Here is a 20,584-nt window from a genome sequence, read left to right on the forward strand (position 1 = left end):
TTTTGTTAAGGGTGGTAGTAGCCTAGCGGGTAACACACTCGCCTGTGAACCAGAAGACCCGGGTTCGAACCCCACTTACTACCATCGTGTCCCTGAGCAGGACACTTAACCCTGAGTGTCTCCAGGGGGGGACTGTCCCTGTAACTACTGACTGTAAGTCACTCTGGATAAGGGTGTCTGATAAATGCCGTAAATGTAAATGTAAAACTTCACCACACTGTTACCAACATTCATTATTTCAACTGGCCAGGTTCTGTTCGGAGATGAATTCTATTGAGGAGCTGAAACCAACCAAACGGACCGATTTTGTCCTTTCATCATGTCCCCAAGTTGCTTAATTCCGGCCTCGTCCGGCCTGTGAACCGCGTCAGAAAGGAGGACGGGCTGAAGACTTCTGTCTTTTCTGCATTACGCAGTTCCTCCGCCCGCACGCGGTCATGGTGTCTCCAGTCGTGGACCTGCGCCTGCTCACGGCCGCCGTCCTCTTCTCTGCAGGTGAGGACCATCGAGCTCGCATCTGCTCCGTTGTAGACTGCCGGATGATGTGAGACGTCTGCTTCTGTGAACAGTCGTGGAATCCTGTCGTCTGGACCAACCCCGCGGTCCAGACAGAAGAGCGAAGCAGAGACCCGGGACGTCTTTCTCTCTTCCTTGTGACGTGGACACGTCCCGGTGTCCCCAGACAGTGGCGGTGGTGACCACCTGGTTCGTGTTCAGGAGGAACTCCCACCATCAGCTGGACGTGGACGGCCAGTCCACCAGGTACCAGCTGGACGGCTCGTCCCTGCTCTTCCGCTCGCTGCAGCCCGGGGACAGCGGCGTGTACCACTGCGCCATCGCCGCGGGCGACGTCCCCCGGGCCGGGACGCAGGCGGTGGGCCGAGGCACGGTGCTCACGGTGGCAGGTAGGCCCGTCCCTCGCGTCACCGCGCTCCGGAGTCTCGCTGCTGTTGACCTTTAACCCCGCACTGTCAGGTGACCCCAGGCAGGTCAGAGCAGGTCTGGTCTGGACGCTGTTCACGTTGCTGCTCCTCTACAGCGCGGCGGTCCTCGCCGTCCTCGTCCGCAAGAAGGTAACGTCACGCCGGCGCCTTCCCACTACGAGGAACCCAACATCTCGTCCTAAACCCGCCCTCTTCCTGCAGACGCGGCGGGGCGCGGCCTTCCTGGCGGGAAAATGTGCCGCGCACGAGGAGCAGGTGGGCCCTGAACACGCTCGCATCTACGGCGGGAAGGAGAATAACGTTTCGCCTCCTTCCGAAGAAGACGCTTCAGGGCCGTGGTGCAAGAGCTCCACAGCGAGAGGAAGCCGGAACGTTCCGGCGGGAAACCACGCCGAGCCGCAGTCGTTTCATGCGCTTTAAATTACGCTTAAACAACGCCGTTGTAACGTTTTCTGTAGAATAAATGATATTGTCGTATTCATCTGTTTTTGCAGAATAATTTTGACAAACGTTGATATTGTTTGGGATGCTGATACGGTGACAAAACCGTGACGTAAATCACGTAAATATCTGACTGTGACTCTAAAATTGATTTTTTTATTATTTTTTTACATTTTGCACCGTGTTGTCTGCTATTTGAATAATTTGGAGCGATATTATAATGTCCATAAACCACCGGCATAAAACTCGTTTTTAATGCACCTTCATTTTATTGGCAGGAGATGCCAGGCGGGGTGGGAACAGTTGAGAACATGACATTCATTTCACTTTCACACGTCTTCAGGGTATTTAAAAATACACGTGCAATAAAAGCAGAACCTTTTAAATCCTCGTTTTTTTTAAGATGACAGCAAATGTTTCATTAAAAAAAGTGTTTGTACGCGACTTATGACGTCTTTTGCCGTTCCACAGTCGTGTATAAAAAAAGTTTATGATTAATTGCACCCAGACGACTCTACATCTGCACGGTCGTATTTCATATCTTCCATACGCGACTCTTCAGAAACCCACTCCAGGAGAGACGAGAGAGGAACGGCTCAGCCGTCGGCGTACTTGCCGTCGTGGGTGTGGCTGTCCCGGATGGAGAATGGCCTCCACGCCAGCACCTGCAGGGCGGAGATGCAGCAGGGCAGCAGGCAGACCAGGTGGAACATGGCGCCGTGCAGGGACCGCAGCTCGCTGCGGGGGAACCACAAGCACGTTTCACTCCTCCAGTCTCAGCCACTAGGGGGCAGCGTGGAGTCCGCAAGAAGATAAAACTCCTCCCGTCACCCAAAGCCCTGCCCCGAGGAGGCGGAGCCTCGCAAATTGCCCTCAAACCGCCCAGTCTAGTATCTGAGCCATATGGGGACAAATTAAAAACTCCACATGACAGACCAGCCTGTGTTCGGCGTGACCTTTGACCTGACTCACGATCCTGTTGTCGCGGTCGAGGAACGAAGGTCAGGACGCGATAAGAAATGGACTCCTGGGGTCACCTGGGGTCGCCGCTGCCGGAGTCTGCCTGGATCCTCTCGTAGCCGTACTGGTTTAGGACAGAGACCACCAGCATGGGAGCCAGGGACTGGGCCGGCTTGGTGAACAGAGCGTTGGTCCCGAACACCATGGAGGACAGAGGAGATCTGTGCACAGAAACCTGCCTCAGTCCTGACTTCCTGTCTGCTCCACCACTCAAAAATGTCCAATTCAGCAGAGACCTTCGCGATACGGACAGGACAGCGCGTCTTTTCAGAAGACATGTTCTAATAATCTGAGATTATCGGACACGATCGCCACGTGAAATATGAAATATGATCCACGCCGTCTAGCAGATGCTCACCTGCGTTTGTATTTCTGGAGGTCCGAGTCGATGATGTCGGCCAGCGGCAAATTAAACAAACTGAAGGCGGCGTGAACCAGGACCCTGCGTACACACACACATACACACAACACACACACACACGTACACACAATACACACGTACACACACACACAACACACACACACGTACACAACACACACACACATACACACAATACACACGCAACACACACACACACGTACACAACACACACACACGTACACACACACACACGCAAGTACGCACGCGCAAGCACACACACACACGTACACACACACACACGCAAGTACGCACGCGCAAGCACACACACACACGTACACACACACGCAAGTACGCACGCGGAAGCACACACACACACAACACACACGCAAGTACGCACGCGCAAGCACATACACACACACGCAACACACACACACACACACGTACACCACACGTACACACACACACACACACACACACACGTACACACACACACACACACACAACACACACACACACGTACACACAATACACACGTACACACACACGCAACACACACACATGTACACAACACACACACACACATACACACAATACACACGTACACACACACACACACACACACACGTACACACACACACACACAACACACACACACACACACACGTACACACACACAAATACAGATGAGAAGAAAAGTGTGGGAAAACGGACGGTTTCCCCCCGGATCACCAGCAGTGGGAAGGATCCATATAAACCCCTGAACCCCTGAACCCCTGTCTGATCGGGACATGATGAAATCTCACAGATTGGCGGTGAGGAAGAACGCCAGGATGTAGTAATGGCGCGGGCCCAGCAGAAACATGACGGCGGCGCCGCCGGCCTCCAGGTAGAAGGTGAGCAGGATGAGTCTGTAGTAGCCGAAGACCTGGAGCAGCTTCTGGCTGCTCAGCACCAGGATCTGCAGGACAACGCAAGTTTAATAAAAGATAACAACCGTCACGTGGTCTCCGGCCAGCCCACCTGGGGACAGATGAAGCCCGCCCCGTACATCACACTCCTGGCCAGAGACGGCAGGGCGTCCGGGGGGATGAGGTGCTCGGCAAAAATCATGGTGAAGTTGTTGCAGAAGGTCACCATGAAGACCTGGAAGAAGTTCATCACCACGAAGAGCTGGAAGTCCCTGTTGGTGAGGATCTGCCAGGTCATGGTGGTGACGGAGGAGAGGGACAGCGGGGGCTCCGCCGGCCCCGGGGGGCCCGTCTGGAGGACCTTCCTGTCGTAGCGGCTCTCGCTGTGGAGTCCGGTGTACAGCATGCAGCCGCTGGCCAGCACGGCCACCAGCACGACGAAGGCCTGGAAGGCGGGGAAGTCCTCCATGTTCCCGGAGACCAGGCCGCAGAAGAGGACGCTGGACGAGCCCAGCAGCGACGCCGCCTGGCTGTACTGGATCAGGCGCAGGCGGCTCTCGTGGTGGGCCGAGATCTCGGCGAACAGGGCGCACTGGGCCAGCAGGACGAAGGTCAGCATGCCGTCGAAGGCGCACAGCGTCACCGCCAGGTGCAGGCCGCTCAGCCGGTCCCCGGGGGCGTAGGCGCGCCAGGGGAACCAGGCCAGCAGGAAGGCCAGGCCGTACAGCGGGGCGCCGTACAGGATGGAGAGGCGGCGGCGGGCGCAGCAGGGCGCGCGCGAGTTGTCCTGCAGGTACCCGAACAGCGGGTCGTTCAGGGCGTTCCACACCAGGTACACCACCTTCGTCCAGAGGGAACGTGGTTAATGGCCAGCGTGACGTCACCGGCGGGCCAGAGCCGCCACTCACCTGCGACTTGTGGAAGTCGCCCTCGGAGATGCTGTACTTGTTGAGGAAGAGCTTGACGTAGTAGAAGCTGAAGATGCCGTTCATCATGCTGGCGCCCAGGGTCGTCATGGAGTAGGCGAGGGCCGCGGAGTTCTTCATGGTTCCAGCGTCTTCCGTCTTCCTCACGTCTGTTCAGAAGAACCGGTTTTCGCACGCTTCCGCGAGTGGGCGTGGCCTCCGAACACTCCGCCCCCCCGCGCGACGCCCATTGGCCGAAGCTCCGCTTGTCGCCATTGGCGACGGGCGGCGTGGGCGGGGCTGCGGCAGGCTCGGTGGCTTGCCACGTTGCCGCAGGAGAAGGAGAAGAAGTAGGAGGAGGAGGAGAGGAGAAGTAGGAGCAGGAGAGAGGAGCGGAGACTCAGCAGCGGGGAGACGCGACGGCCCGACGGGAAGATGCTGACGGACGTGGCGGCGGCGGTGGAGGAAGAGTTCGAGCTGAAGGAGGAAGAGCTGTGGTACAACAAGCAGGATCTGGAGCACGGTGGGTTGCTGGATGGACGGATGGACGGATGGGGGACAGTCACCTCCCGATACGATTCACACGTGCCGCCCCGTTTCCTGTCCGCCTTTGTTATGATGTAGCGGCCGCCTGCTGACGTCAGCGAGGTTGTCACCTTGAGAATGTCAGCCGGGTTCCGCCCGTGTCCCCGTCTTTTCGCGCTTTTATTATGGCCGATGTGGATTTTTGTTGCTGGTTTAGTAGTGTGTGTGTGTGTGTGTGTGTGTACGGTCACGTAGCTACATGCTTGTGTTTGATGCTCTATCTTTTTACAACGAGAACCATGTTCTGCTGTTCTGTATTAGAACCCCTCGTGACCCTGGCATTGTCAGCAGTGAGCCGGCGCTCCGGGCCTTTCCTGAAAAACCTCCACTTAGCAGCAGTGGTCAGGATGTCCTCAGGCATTCGCTCACTTCCATTCTCTCTGTGTGTGTGTGTGTGTGTGTGTGTGTGTGTGTGGTTCGTAGATCTCCACTTGGCCGCTGAACTTGGCAAGACCCTGCTGGACCGGAACCATGAGCTGGAGCAAGCGCTGCAGCAGATGTACTCGACCAATCAGGAGCAGCTGCAGGAGATCGAGGTGCCCCCCCCCCCCCCCCCCCCCCGTTTATTATCAGTCACATGACCATTAATTACCGGCACAGACGTGTTCTCGCTCGCTGACCTTGGGTCGGAGATGAAAGTCCATCTTGACCCGGCCGGTCTGTAAAGAGGCTTTGGTGGCACTTTCCTGTCCGACCTGGTCAGGGGAGATTTCCCACGCCGCCGTGGTGCTTACGTAATTTCCCTCTAACACGACGCCGTTCGCATGAAACCGGCGACACCTGCGCCTTTTATTTACACTCATAAAACATTCAACGCCGTCAGCTGAGACACAAGCGTCCTCCTCGTCCTCCAGGCCAATGAATTTCCACAGAATTTTCACCCGTGTCAGTGGTCAATATTCTAATATCCAACTTTGTTTTTGTCACTCCACACCTCAGTACCTGACCAAGCAGGTGGACCTCCTGCGGCAGATGAACGAGCAGCATGCCAAGGTGTACGAGCAGCTGGACGTGGCAGCCCGAGACCTGGAGCTGAACAACCGCAGGCTGGTGGGGGACAACCGCGCAGCCCAGCAGAAGATCCACAGGTGCGTCTGTGGACCACCCGGGCCTGGTGTCCATATTTTGTCCATATTCTGCTTCTGGTGGTCCACCTGCCTGATAAACCCCTACTTTTGTCCATATTCTGCATCTGGTGGTCCACCTGCTCGATAAACCCCTAGTTTTGTCCATATTCTGCTTCTGGTGGTCCACCTGCCTGATAAACCCCTACTTTTGTCCATATTCTGCATCTGGTGGTCCACCTACCCGATAAACCCCTAGTTTTGTCCATATTCTGCTTCTGGTGGTCCACCTGCTCGATAAACCCCTAGTTTTGTCCATATTCTGCTTCTGGTGGTCCACCTGCCTGATAAACCCCTAGTTCTGTCCATATTCTGCTTCTGGTGGTCCACCTGCTCGATAAACCCCTAGTTTTGTCCATATTTTGCTTCTGCCTGATAAACCCCTACTTTTGAACATATTCTGCCTCTGCCTGATAAACCCCTACTTTTGTCCATATTCTGCTTCTGGTGGTCCACCTACACAATAAACCCCTAGTTCTATCCATATTCTGCTTCTGGTGGTCCACCTGCCTGATAAACCCCTAGTTTTGTCCATATTCTGCTTCTGGTTGTCCACCTGCCTGATAAACCCCTACTTTTGTCCATATTCTGCTTCTGCCTGATAAACCCCTAGTTTTGTCCATATTCTGCTTCTGGTGGTCCACCTACCTGATAAACCCCCACTTTTGTCCATATTCTGCTTCTGGTGGTCCACCTGCTCGATAAACCCCTAGTTTTGTCCATATTCTGCTTCTGGTGGTCCACCTGCCTGATAAACCCCTACTTTTGTCCATATTCTGCTTCTGCCTGATAAACCCCTAGTTTTGTCCATATTCTGCTTCTGGTGGTCCACCTGCCTGATAAACCCCTAGTTTTGTCCATATTCTGCTTCTGCCTGATAAACCCCTAGTTTTGTCCATATTCTGCTTCTGGTGGTCCACCTGCCTGATAAACCCCTAGTTTTGTCCATATTCTGCTTCTGCCTGATAAACCCCTACTTTTGTCCATATTCTGCTTCTGCCTGATAAACCCCTACTTTTGTCCATATTCTGCTTCTGCCTGATAAACCCCTACTTTTGTCCATATTCTGCTTCTGCCTGATAAACCCCTACTTTTGTCCATATTCTGCTTCTGCCTGATAAACCCCCTACTTTTGTCCATATTCTGCTTCTGCCTGATAAACCCCTACTTTTGTCCATATTCTGCTTCTGCCTGATAAACCCCTACTTTTGTCCATATTCTGCTTCTGCCTGATAAACCCCTACTTTTGTCCATATTCTGCTTCTGCCTGATAAACCCCTACTTTTGTCCATATTTGGTTCCTGGTGACCAGATCTGGTCTACGTTACATTACTGTGCGATCATTCGGAAATCTTCTCTCTCAGTCTAACAGAGACCATTGACGGGCTCCAGACCAGCATGGAGGACCTGCAGAGGCAGGTGGAGCTGCTGAAGGCAGCCCAGAGCGAGCGTTCCAGGAAGGACGCGGTGGAGCAGCGGCGCAGCCTGGGAGCTCAGAGCATCTCCTGCCTGAAGGAGCTGTACGACCTGCACCCCGACAGGTGGGTCCCACCCATCCACCCATGGTGGAAACCTGAGGTTCCTTCAAAAAAGGACAAAACAGAAACTAGCGACTCTGGTCTTTCTGAAAGCTTTCCAGGTGTCTCATGGATTTATCTAAAGGGCTTTATCCCACGAGGATTAAAATCACCAGGAGCAGAAAGCTCTAGACGTTTGCATAAAATTGCTCAGATTAACCTTGATTGCGTAAAGGTTCTGTGCTTGTTTTGGTCAGCATTGTCCAGCCGGCAGGTGACCCCTGTGATCCAGTCAGCACGACTTTTCTCCGCATTAGCGGCTACCTGCTGACTGGACAGGGCGCGGTCACGTACGCCCAGACGCCGCGGTCTGGCTTTTCCGACTATAATCCAATAATCCATAATCCAGGCCTGCGCACCAGGGGACAAGTAACCCCGGGTCCACACTCATGTCTTCACTGGTTCGACGGATTATTGACCGCTTCGCTACGTCTTGCTCCGCCCCCTGCAACTATTCACATTTGATGGACCCGCCCCCTGTCATATGTCCCAGGACCAAATCACGAATCGGGCTTGATCCTGTGTTCATGCTCATGCACCAGATCCTTACCATCACATGATTTCATTTTTTTTTGTGCTCTTTCAACATTTTTTGTGCTCTTCTGGCACCAACCGCTAGGCCAGTGGTGGCCTAGCATTAAGGAAGCGGCCCCGTAATCAGAAGGTTGCCGGTTCGAATCCCGATCCGCCAAGGTGCCACTGAGGTGCCACTGAGCAAAGCACCGTCCCCACACACTGCTCCCCGGGCGCTTGTCATGGTGCCCACTGCTCACTCAGGGTGATGGTTAAATACAGAGGGTTAAATACAAATTTCACTGTGTGCACCATGTGCTGTGCTGCTGTGTATCACATGTGACAATCACTTCACTTCACAACTGCTTCTGTGTGTTCGTTTGGGTTATTTTGCTTAATAATTATGACGAACTTGTTCATGTCCATTTGCTTTCATTTTATAAAATGAAATAAATTTCATATGTTTCAGTTTGGCCTGTATGGTCCTCAGCGCTCGATATGAAGGGACATGACAAGGTCTAAAACGCCGGTGTGGTTGTGGTATTTTTTTGTAAAACCCTGATGAACTTTCATGAGCGGATAATTTCACTTTTTAATCAGAACCAGAATAAAGTTTATTGCCAAGTACATTTGCATACAGCTAATTTGCTTTGGTGGTTGATGCACATTGTGCAGGAAATCCAAAAAAAGTAAAAAATATTAGAAAATAGAGGATAGTTGAGGGTTCACAAAATTTAGAAAACACGGCTAATCTAAAAATGATATGTCAAACGTGCGTTCCTGGAGCTTCAATCACTGGTAGTTCCAGGAAGCTCACCTCCATCCTTCACCACCGCTCTGGTTCCCCCTGCAGATGCCTGCTGGACGAGGGCCCTCGAGGCTCCGAGCGCTCGTGGCTCGCGCCGCCGGCCTCGCGCCCGGAGGCCGAGGTCGAGGAGGACAACGCGGCCCTGCGAGGCTCCATCCAGATGCTGGAGACCCAGCTGGAGGCGGAGCGTGGGCGGAGGCAGGAGGTGGAGCACGAGACGGAGCTGATGGCCGAGGAGAACAGCGCCCTGGAGCAGCGCCTGGGCCTGCTGGAGGGTTGCCGGCGGCGACAGGCCGAGCTGGAGACGGAGGTGGAGGAGCTGCGGCAGCTGTGGCGCGTGGAGTCGGCGAACGCCCGCATGGCGCGTGGGATGCTGCGGGACGACGCCGTCTTCGCACCGGTGGAGACGTTTAAGCCGGTGGTGGATGAGGAGGAGGACCAAGGCGAAGAGGACCGGGAACCCCGCGGCCGGCCACGTTGCCGTAGCGACAGCCTGCTTCGGGGCGGCTCTGCTGAGGAGTTCCGACGCGGACACGAGCGCACCTGCGTCCAGCGGCCGGAGGTGGTCCAGGGGCGTGGCGTGTCGCTCTTCAGTGAGGTGGACGCCCAGTACAGCGCCCTTCAGCTGAAGTACGAAGAACTGCTGCACCGCTGCCAGCAGGGCGTGGACAGCCTGAGCCACAAGGCCGTGCAGACCCCCGGGGGCCACGCCCGTCGCCGCCTCTCCAGCTCCGCCGCCTCCGCCACCGGCGACGGGGAGCAGCCCGAGTACAAGGCCCTCTTCCAGGAGATCTTCACCTGCATTCAGAAAACCAAAGAGGACCTGAGTGAGAACAGGAGCAAGCCCAGGCGCCCACTCTGACAGTATTCTTCCTCTCCGTCGCCCCCTGGGGGCTAAAGCGCCGCACTGCTGTGGCCGGGAGGCTGAGGGCGTGGCCTGTGGGCGTGGCCTTCCGGCAGCTGACCCCCAGATCTCTTTACCGATCGCAGGCATGCGCTAGAGTGTCCATGTCTGGTCACAATCAATTACGGCTGAGAAAACGACGAATAAAACGAGCCCGCTGTAGTGTTAGCGTTAGCATGTCTTAGTCACTGTAGCGACCGGGAGACTCGGAATGTATTTTTTATCATAAGTATTTTTTAATTGCACTTGATCTGTTCTTCTAACAAGCAGCGTGTTGTAAACGAGGAATGAACGGCATGGTCCACAATTCTAAATTGGTTTTGTCCTGGCTTCTGATTGGCCAGTTTCACGTAGGCGCTGAGATCTTGCTGTCTTCTGGTAGTTCAGCCTCCTGAACCACATGAGGGACAACATCACACTTTTGCTAAACACCCTCAATCTTATAAAACAGGTATAATGGCTGTGTTTCGGGGTCATAGTCCTACGAACGAGAGGCGTTGTCCTTGCTAGGACGTGGGATCAGAAGTGTGGGAACCTCTCCACTTTTCACTATTTATTATCACACACAGATATGCAAAGCAGATGCTATTTATTTATGAACGTTTATTGCTCTTTTTGTTCACACGTTGTCTTCTTGTTGTGTTCGGTCACAGGACTTCGGCCCCGTTTAACTTGGGGTCTCATTATCAAGCTAAATGCATTAAGAGGCTAAGGAGAGGCGGAGATTAGGTTCATTACGTAACGCGTGGGGATTGACTCCATGTTTACTCCACGAAACCGTGATCTGGGGGAAGAGGCGCGGTTCCGGGGTGCAGAGGATGCTGGGTAGGACGAGGGGGGAGTGTTAATCAGAGTTTAAAATACCTCCGTCAGCCTTAACGCTGGCTTCTGCTCAGTATGTTCCTAACAAGCATTTCTGATTTCTACTAATCCATCCTTCTTAATACATCATTCATGAATGCAGCTGTACTCTGCATTACATAAACTGGAATGTCTTTTACAAATCAGTCCTTTATATATGAGTTACGTGGGATGTCACAGGAAGTTCATTAGTGAAAATACACAGCTTGTTTCTTAAAAAAAGGAATTTGGGTTTATTTATTCTAATTTATGGACTCTACTTATAAGTATTCGTCACAATACTGGTGCTGTTTAATAAATGATATTCCTGAAATGTCAACACTCCACTGTAATAAATGAAGATATTAAAACACTTGAAACGTTGGGGTCACGGAGTCTGAGTCTGGATTTTATTACCATGTGCGCCCTCCGGCGCGTGCTCGATACAATACGTCATCATTCCCACAATTCTTTTATTCAGAACAAATATGTTTTCCAAAATGTCCACATTAAAAGTCAAATTACTTTTAATCGACACCACCATTCTGACGACAGAGGTTATGTCATATCTGTGTGGTTTGTTAGCCGCCGTCCTCCACACACTAATACACCCACACATCCACCTTTCAACACACACACACACACACGCCTAGCTCAGCTAGAAGTTCCCCTGCTGCGTAAAACATAATATGTAATGTGATTAAATGTCTGCATTTTATTTACTGAACCAGAGCGTCATCATTTGCTATAAATACATAGACCCTGTAAATATTAATATGCTGTTGTACGACGGTACAGGATAAATACAGACAGTACACACACTCGCACACAGGATTATTGGTGGGTAGCTTATATGAGGCCATTCATGTTCACAACCTGGACTATTGACCATTTTTTATTGCATTTTACTTGGGAAAGAACTGGTGTTTATGGCACCGTGGACAGTCCTCCCAAGGACATGAATGAAAATGTCCAGCGGATCCTGACCCCGGTCATGGACTTAACACGATCATTTAATGAAAGGAGCAGGGGGTCCTGATCCATGGAACATTTCAATTCAATTCAAGCAAAGATTTCACTTTTTCCTGTTTCTTCCAGACAGAGACAATGTCTCGGTTCAGAGGCTGTACTCCCACCCCCAGCACCAGAGCAGCACAGCGCCCAGTCCCAGCAGCAGCAGGGGCAGGAGGCGGAGCCGCTGGGGACAGGGCGGAGTCGCGCCGGAGCGCGGAGGCCGGGTCTGCAGGTACTGGTCCACAGAGTCAGCCAGGCTGTACTTTTTAGGGTTGAAGCCCAAGTCTCGCTTGGCCTTTTCAATCCTGAAGGTGTGGCTCACAGCAATGTTCCTCACCTGTGGGCAATAAGCGTGAGGGTCAATTTTTACAGACATAAAGACATAGGGAAGCAAAGATGACTTTTTAAAATGTAGATTCATTCAAATAGATGGATTGTTAAGCATTGAACATGAAACAATACACGTACAGCTTGATGGACAAAATAGAATTTTACTGCTGCTATTATATTTAGAACCAATTCAAACATGGCTCAATTTAAACTGGGCTCCTCTTGCCTGAGTGTGAAGGTCCCTAGACGTGATGGTAGAGAAGAGGCTCTAGTGCCCTCTTGTGTTCCCACTAATTACCCTATCACCATGGAAACAGGGCCGCTAAGAAGTCTCGTGACCAGTGACACGAGGACCGACCCCGAGGACCTCAGCCGGTTGAATAATGACAGGGCAGGTAAGGCTTGAACATGGAAACACTGCAGGGAGCAGGTGGCCCTCGTGTTCTGGAGGACCTACCAGCACCACTCACCTGCTTCTCCAACCCCGAGCAGCGCCAAGAAGCCAAAAGCTCATGTTTTATTCACCCTCCCCTCGTTCATTAATCTTCCAGCCGTCGGATGAGAATTACCCAGATGGTCGAGGTTTCTGTTTCTCATCAAAACTTCATGAAGGAGTTCCTGGTTCTCAAGCCTGGTCCGAATGTCCTCCAAGACTCTTGCTAGGCACCACTGGCCAAAAGCATTTCTCTTTGCAGGTGGACATGAATGGTGTCGAATGAAATGTTCCGGTTCCAACATGTCCACGTCATCCTATTTCCTGAAGAGAACCTGATGATTGGAACTAGGTGAAAGGCGCTGGACGTGGGATTCAGGTGGATCCTGTTATCAGCATCTTCATTCTGTATTTATGAGTGCGTCTTTCATTAGAGTACAACCTGCTGTAACTACCAATCATTGGGGCTTTCGTGAGTCGACCATGAGATGTTTAATGAGGCGGTCGCCATGTTGCACCACCATGTTCCTACAGCAGACCAGAATCCAGAACCTACAGCATCCATCCAGTCTCTGACTGAAGTGCTAACAGGCTAATGCTATTAAATAATATTGCTATTCACTAAAAATAGTGTCAGGCTTCTCCACCTCCACGTCCAGGGACAAGTAAAGCAATCTGAGGGGCTGAGCCACGTTACATTTACATTTACCAGACGCCCTTATCCAGAGCGACTTACAATCAGTAGTTACAGGGACAGTCCCCCCCTGGAGACACTCAGGGTTAAGTGTCCTGCTCAGGGACACGATGGTAGTAAGTGGGATTCGAACCTGGGTCTTCTGTAGTAGTTACAGCTGTACATTTTGGCACCAGCCAAATCAGGTCAGAACCGTCTTCAATCTCTATCATTTTATTCCAGGTCGGGATTGGGTTCAATCTCTATCATTTTAGTCCGGGTCGGGTCGGGTCGAGTCGGGCACGATAAATGATCAGTCAGAAAACACAAACTTCCAGTTTATAGTACCTATCGTTTCCGTGAGATTTGCTACCTGTACATGTTTTGGGTGGATTGGTGAAAGATTGGCCACCATTGTGAGTGATGCATTTTTAATTATCTCAAGTGAGATGCGAAAAAGGATGCTGAGTAGGTGAAACGGAGGCTAGACACATCTCCCTTTCCCTCTCATTCCCTCTTAGTCTAGCGCTCGTAGCAGAGAAAGCCGAACTTTAAAAATATCTTTAGGCCCAATTACAGCTCTAGTACAAGTTACACCAGCTACAATGAAGTTGTCTCTTATTGCAAATCGTAACCTGATTCCATATTTATATGTTCATCTTGCTAAACCATTGCAGCCATAGGAGCAGTGTGTAGGGTGGTAGTATCCTAGCGGGTAACACACTCGCCTCTGAACCAGAAGACCCCAGGTTCAAACCCCACTTACTACCATCATGTCCCTGAGCAGGACACTTAACCCTGAGTGTCTCCAGGGGGGGACTGTCCCTGTAACTACTGATTGTAATTTACTCTGGATAAGGGCGTCTGGTAAATGCTGTTAATTTAAATGGGGTGAACTTTGCTGAATGGGACCTCAGTGGCACCATGACGGGATTTGAACCCACAACCTTTTCTATTACGAGTCCACTTCCTTACTTCCTTCCACTACAACAATATGCCACAAGTAGCAACAATCTTTCCTCATGAGGTAAAGTTTTGTTAGAGGGAATAACTCGTTGTCACCTGTCCTCTTACAAACTCCAAAAACTGAGCAATTCTACCTTTTCCTCACCATGACGGTCTGCATGTAACCTTCCTCTTAAGAAAGTGAAGTGGGAGGAGGGCCTAGTCTGAACCAAGTCGGTAACGAGCAACTCAAACTTTTATGAATATGCGCAAAACTGAGCCCCAGTGGCTTGTGGGTGTTGTGGGTGAAAAATCAAGAATTAGGAAGTCATCAGATTTCCCAAGAAGGCGGAAAAGCCCTGTTTTAATTAAAGGGCCCGTTCCTGCGAGGACCGCGATCTTTACTCAAGCCCTCTTGGACGGGCACGGCTGGGCTGATGCATTATATCTGATCAGACGGCGGGTGGGTCTGGTTACCGCCTCAGAAGAGATCCTTGCTCAAGTCTCAGCGAGGCCCTCGGCGGGCGGGCGGGCGGGCGGCAGACGGCCCTCATTAACCAGAGTGATGTCGCTGCGATATGTATTATTCACGGCGCTTCATCAGGATGCGCGCCGGTACGCAATCACGGCTCCTGGCTCGTCCGGGTGTAACGCAAAACGGCGGCACGAGGGTTTCTGCTGCTTTCTCCGGGGTCACGGTGTCGGGTTTTAAAATTCAACACAGACGCCCAGGCACAAGGCAGCACACCATGCAACCGGACTGAAATTTATGCAGCCCTGTTGCTGGAAAAGTTCTTTTTGTGATACACAGCAGCACAGCACACGGTGCACACAGTGAAATTTGTCCTCTGCATTTAACCCGTCAGCCTGAGTGAGCAGTGGGCAGCCATGACAGGCGACCGGGGAGCAGCGTGTGGCTTTGCTCCTCAGTGGATCGGGATTCGAACCGGCAACCTTCTGATTACGGGGCCGTTTCCTTAACCGCTAGGCTGCCACTGACCCAAAAAGGTGCTAAAGATGAAGTAATCTGGTCCTCGTCTCAAAAGTCCACCTTTTCACCAGGAACTGACATTTCTAACTTGGTTCAGAATCTAATTCCTACTTCCTGCCCTTCATTTTAGACGAATGACCTTGAGACCGATTTCCGAGGAGCATGTCAAGCATCATGCTTGGTCCCAATTTGGACGAAGACGTACCTCGTTCCTGGTGAAGAGGACCGGGGTCTCCACCACGGGCCTCAGGGCCAGGTGCAAACACTCCATCACCATGGCTGTGAAGAACAACAGAGATCATAAATATCTCCTTACGTGTAAATGTGAGGTTAATGCGGGGACAGCTCAGATCAGGGGACACCTCACTGTGCAGGCGTCCTTATTCTACACTCCATCTATCTGTGAAGATGCATTTCGGCGAAGGTTTCTCCTCCTACCTGCGGCGTAGACCAGGGACACCGGGAGGTGAATCAGCGGCCGGCTGTGGCCCACCTTCTCAAACTGGGACACAACAGAGGCGTTTTTCAGGAAATATTCCGGTTGAATAGTGAATAATACGTTGGATTGGTGGTTATTAAAGTATTTACGGATCTAGAACGCTAGACGTCTTAGAGAACCCACCAGCGGCGTCAGCCACTCGAACACGTTGACCGACTCGCCGTCATTAATGAAGTAGGCCTGGCCGCTCTGCGGGGCAGACAGACGTGCAGATTAACAGGGGGGACAGGGACGGGGACGTTTAACCGGCGCCGCCAGCTCACCGCCACGCAGCGCCGCTCCGGTGTCAGCGCGCCCGCCGCCAGCAGGTGAGCGGTGACCAGGTTGTCCACGTGCACCCAGTTCATCCGGGCCGCGGGGTCCCCAAAGCTGAAGCTGAAGAGGCGTCGCTCCACGTTCACCTGCGGGAGGTCGAGAGGTCACAGGAAGTGAGCCAAGCCTCCATACCAATAACTGCTAATTCTTCATGTTCCACTTTCTATCACCCTGTTCCTGTGATTTTACAACTTTCTGATGCTTCCAAAAAAGATATTTATGAAATGTTGATACGACATTCCAAGAACGATGGTTAGAACCTCCCATTATTCCAGGGTGGTAGTAGCCTAGTGGGTAACACACTCGCCTATGAACCAGAAGACCCAGGTTGAAACCCCACTTACTACCATTGTGTCCCTGAGCAGGACACTTAACCCTGAGTGTCTCCAGGGGGGGACTGTCCCAGTATCTACTGACTGTAAGTCGCTCTGGATAAGGACGCCTGGTAAATGCTGTAAATGTATTTCTAAACGGTGGCGCCGGAGTGGCCGCCCGCTGCATCGGCGTGTGTCTGTGCGCCTTGAGTCTCCGGGAGTCCCGGTGAGGAGGAGGCGTGTAACTGGATCGCGTCATGAATATTGCACGCCGCGCCTCGGACTCACCATCACCCGGTGCAAGTGTCGCCTCTCCTCCGGCCCGTAGATCCCCGAGGGCCGCAGCACACAGGTCCGCAGGGAGCCGCCGCCTTGGGGGGCAAACTTGGTTCATACATTTCATTCACGCTTTCGCATTGTCAGCGGTTGTGGCATCGTGCTTGTGGTCGTGAGAAGCGCCGTGTCCCTTCTGAATAAATGGATGAGTCGTCTGCGAGAGTCTATTGTGACGTAATTGAATATGCAAATGAGATATAGGGTGTCGACTCCGGAGAGAGTGAATGCCTCGCACCTGTCGTCCCAGTCAGAGAGCAGAGCTTCCCGCCGCCGCCATTAAGGAGATTGGAAACGGAAGCGTTGCCAGATCTGGCCTTTCCGACCGCGCTGCTGATCTGAGAACTGCGGACGGGACCCGGAGGCACGCCCATGGGCGTGCACCGCTCTGCTGTCGCATTGTCCTGCCCGGGTCTATTTTTAGCCCCGGGTCAGCAGGTCCTTCTGTATTGAGTGGCGGCGTGTAGAGTCGGCCTGACAGCTGCTGGCTGAGTGTTTACTGGGACCCGGGACACATCGCGACCACAGTCACCAAACCACAATGAAATCCAAGCGTACCTTTCAGCAGCCGTCCATTAGCAGCCAGCACCATGTGCTCGGCGATGGCCTTGGTCCTGGAGTAGTGATCGATGTGCTGCAGGAGAAACCAAATAGTTCATCTACTGGCCACTTTATTAGAAACAACCTCGCTGTAGGAACCCATCTGCTATCAGCTCCAGACCGAGGTGGTGGCGGCTACAGCGCGGCTCGCCACCCAAACATCGGCCAGAAACTGACCCCCGGTGAAGAACGCGTTTACAGCATGTACCAGACGCCCTTATCCAGAGCGCCTTACAGTCAGTAGTTACAGGGACAGTCCCCCCCCGGAGACACTCAGGGTTAAGTGTCTTGCTCAGGGACACGATGGTAGTAAGTGGGGTTTGAACCTGGGTATTCTGGTTCATAGGCGAGTGTGTTAGCCGCTAGGCTACCACCATCCATTATAGTGCACGTCAGCATCGGCATGCTGCACTGATGTGGTGTGGAGAAGACAGTCCTCAAAGGTATCGCACCCCAAAGGTGTCGGATTAAACAACCTGATCCTGTTAACCCGCCTGAGGCCCTCGCTGTCGGGGAACGAACCCCAGCTTCGTTTTAGGACAGTCAGAAGTGTCCAACACCCCCCATTTTCTGCACTTCATTAATTGCCACGGCTGCTTACAGGCCGGTAATAAAGCAGCAGCAGCCACGATGAAGCCACCAACATTTGATAGCAGCGTAATGACAACATGCCTCTTTACAGCATCTCCTGCTGAATTCACCTTCCTACTGATGCACCCTTGACGACGGGATGATTTACACAAAATGAAATCTTGATGAATGCATATGAGAAATTAGCGCCTGAAATTCCACCCCATTGGAACTTGTTCTTGCCATATGTCACTTACTACCATGGTGTCCCTGAGCAGGACACTTAACCCTGAGTGTGTCCAGGGGGGGACTGTCCCTGTAACTACTGGGTAGTAGTAGCCTAGCGGGTAACACACTTGCCTATGAACCAGAAGACCCAGGTTCAAATCCCACTTACTACCATCGTGTCCCTGAGCAGGACACTTAACCCTGAGTGTGTCCAGGGGGGGGACTGTCCCTGTAACTTCTGACTGTAATCGCTCTGGATAAGGGCGTCTGGTAAACGCTGTAAATGTATTCTTGACGGCTTTCTGTGTATTTCTTCCCAATCGAACTTTTGTTCACACTGAAAAAGCAGCTTTTTAATAAACTGAGAATAGAAAAATTTCCACTGAATAAACATGAACGTCGGGTTCAGACTGTGTGAGGAATATTAAGGATTAAGGAGCTTCCTCAGCATTCAGTGGCCAGAACGTCTACAACCTGAACCTGCGCACCTTCATGCACGGTTTGTGGAATATGGAAGATAGCTGCTGGAGGGACGTCTCTCTCACCATGTCCAGCGGAACGCAGGGCACGGACTCCTCATCCCCGTCATCGATGGGCTTCCCGGCGAACGCCACGTTGACAGTGCTGGTGTAGACCAGCCGAGCGATGCTCCTCTCCAGGGAAACTGCGGGAGATGAGACACAGACGAGGGTTCGGTGTTCCACCACGAGGCCTTTACTCACTCCACCTTCGGCGTCTCAGAATCTCACCACTTATGACGTTGTTCGTCCCCTCAACGTTGACAGATTCTACCAGATCTTTCTGCAGCTGTGGACAGGTGGACAACATGTTATTTCTTGTTCTCATGTGTGACCAGACTGTGTCCCCTTTTCCGATTACCTGCTCTGGGCCGGACATTCCATAAGACGCGGTATGAAAAACGCAGTCCACCCCCTCGCACACCGTATACAGGCTGGCGCAGTCCCGTATGTCGCCCTGGAAACACAGAAATTTCAATAAACCTCTCCGATCCCCAGTCTCGAGGACACTCGAGGAACGCCTGGCGTCCACGCTGATCTTCGTCACGCATTCAGTTTCATCCGACCGTCCATGAAGGGCCCAATCAACGGCCGGTGAAACCGAAGGACAGAGACTCTCACTTGGTGTCACCGGTGCTTTACCTGGTGGAAGACGGCTCCCTCCGGGACGTCCCATGGGGGCTTGTGGAGGTCCAGCAGGACCACTGCCACCCCCCGGCTGGCCAGAGCACGTCCCAGCCTGAAGCCGAAGTACCCCGCCCCTCCGGTCACCAGGACCTTTCCCGGCCCTCGGCCCGCCGCCTCCGCGCCATCCAGCCGGCCGGCCGGGCAGTCGGGGCCGCAGCACCAGGCCCCCACGGCCCCGCTGGCCCTGTGTCTGAGCGAGGGGACGCCCTCCGGCGCGCGGGAGCCTCCGTTCGGCTGCATGCTCCTCGGTTCAGGCTCCCCTGGTGCTTCCGACCTGCGAGGTTGAAGAGAGGGAGGAGGCAGGATCCCTCCAGATCACCACCTCGCCGAGGGGGAGGGCGTTTCCACTAATTATTTAGGCAAATCTGGACAGGCATCCATATTCAAGAGTCCATTTCATCACCGACGGGCCAGATCCGACCCACAGGGGGTCACTTTCAACCCCGAAGCAAGACAATGACACGTTTATTACCCCTTATTCTGCTCTCAGCATTAAAACCGCTTCATCAAGCAGTCAGATTAGAGTATTTAAAGTCTCCCAAGTTTAAATGATCTGTTGTAAAGCAGTGATTGGCATCTGAAGCACGTTCACACAACGTAGTGAAAAATTATTTCATATTTTATATTAGAAGAATTATATGAGAACAAAGATAATAAAAATGAAAGAGAACACAGCAATGAAGCCCTTACCTTGTGGAGACGTCGAAGGATCGTTTCATGTATATTTAGAACCATTTAACATTGACTAGAAGTAGTTTAAATTCATGGTAAAGTTCCTCAGCAAGAAGACGGTACATCAGATCCTCTAATGAATAAATTAGAGCGTCGCCGTCACCGCCGCTTCCACAACCAAACGGAACGGGATGGAACGGAATGAAATGAAATGAAAGAGCATCAAAACTTTACCTCCTTCCTGCGCCTGGTGCATGGAGCGAAGGCGACGCGTCCGGGGGCCATGGCGTCTCAGGTTCCGATCTCATCCGATATCCCGGGCCCGTCAATCACCTGCCGCCTCACCTGAGCCCCGGGCCGTAAGTGCAGGTAGAGCTGCGCAGCCGCGTTTCTGTCATCCCTCTGATGATGAACCGACGCGCAGCTTCACCGTCTTAGCACTCAAGCGTGTGAAGAGGCGCTTTAAAGCGGACCAGTAGTTGTGATGGAAGTGATGAGGTGGTCCCTGTGGTGATGTGATGTTCCAGGATGG

General features: G+C 52.5%; 4 protein-coding genes across 5 annotated transcripts; 2 read left to right on the forward strand and 2 right to left on the reverse strand.

Moving 5' to 3' along the window:
• Positions 1–437: 437 nt before the first annotated feature.
• LOC114793744 (uncharacterized) lies at positions 438–1,364 on the forward strand. The gene is made up of 4 exons (XM_028985877.1): positions 438–495; positions 570–922; positions 990–1,073; positions 1,146–1,364. The coding sequence occupies exons 1-4, from the start codon at positions 438–440 to the stop codon at positions 1,362–1,364; spliced, it is 714 nt and encodes a 237-aa protein (XP_028841710.1).
• Positions 1,365–1,631: 267 nt separating this feature from the next.
• Positions 1,632–5,169, reverse strand: mfsd13al (major facilitator superfamily domain containing 13a-like). The gene is made up of 6 exons (XM_028987917.1): positions 4,583–5,169; positions 3,787–4,515; positions 3,570–3,724; positions 2,764–2,847; positions 2,423–2,566; positions 1,632–2,123 (listed from the first exon to the last, which is right to left on the reverse strand). The coding sequence occupies exons 1-6, from the start codon at positions 4,718–4,720 to the stop codon at positions 1,982–1,984; spliced, it is 1,392 nt and encodes a 463-aa protein (XP_028843750.1). The 5' UTR covers positions 4,721–5,169; the 3' UTR covers positions 1,632–1,981.
• cdr2a (cerebellar degeneration-related protein 2a) lies at positions 4,909–11,314 on the forward strand. Its single transcript, XM_028987918.1, has 5 exons — positions 4,909–5,102; positions 5,588–5,700; positions 6,104–6,252; positions 7,653–7,829; positions 9,232–11,314. Exons 1-5 carry the CDS (start codon positions 5,015–5,017, stop codon positions 10,046–10,048), a joined length of 1,344 nt encoding a protein of 447 aa, XP_028843751.1. The 5' UTR covers positions 4,909–5,014; the 3' UTR covers positions 10,049–11,314.
• Positions 11,315–11,318: 4 nt separating this feature from the next.
• On the reverse strand, positions 11,319–20,532 carry sdr42e2 (short chain dehydrogenase/reductase family 42E, member 2). Of its 2 annotated transcripts, none has more exons than XM_028987915.1 (12): positions 20,287–20,532; positions 19,336–19,654; positions 19,055–19,150; positions 18,925–18,982; positions 18,721–18,839; positions 17,336–17,411; positions 16,733–16,815; positions 16,079–16,216; positions 15,939–16,004; positions 15,755–15,818; positions 15,522–15,595; positions 11,319–12,281 (listed from the first exon to the last, which is right to left on the reverse strand). In XM_028987915.1, exons 1-12 carry the CDS (start codon positions 20,358–20,360, stop codon positions 12,048–12,050), a joined length of 1,401 nt encoding a protein of 466 aa, XP_028843748.1. In that variant the 5' UTR covers positions 20,361–20,532; the 3' UTR covers positions 11,319–12,047. The 2 variants fall into 2 exon arrangements, with proteins under 2 accessions (XP_028843748.1, XP_028843749.1); XM_028987916.1 differs by lacking the exon at positions 20,287–20,532 and adding an exon at positions 20,071–20,279.
• Positions 20,533–20,584: the final 52 nt, after the last annotated feature.

This window comes from Denticeps clupeoides, chromosome 7 (assembly GCF_900700375.1).
Source record: "Denticeps clupeoides chromosome 7, fDenClu1.1, whole genome shotgun sequence".
Classification (NCBI taxonomy): domain Eukaryota; kingdom Metazoa; phylum Chordata; class Actinopteri; order Clupeiformes; family Denticipitidae; genus Denticeps; species Denticeps clupeoides.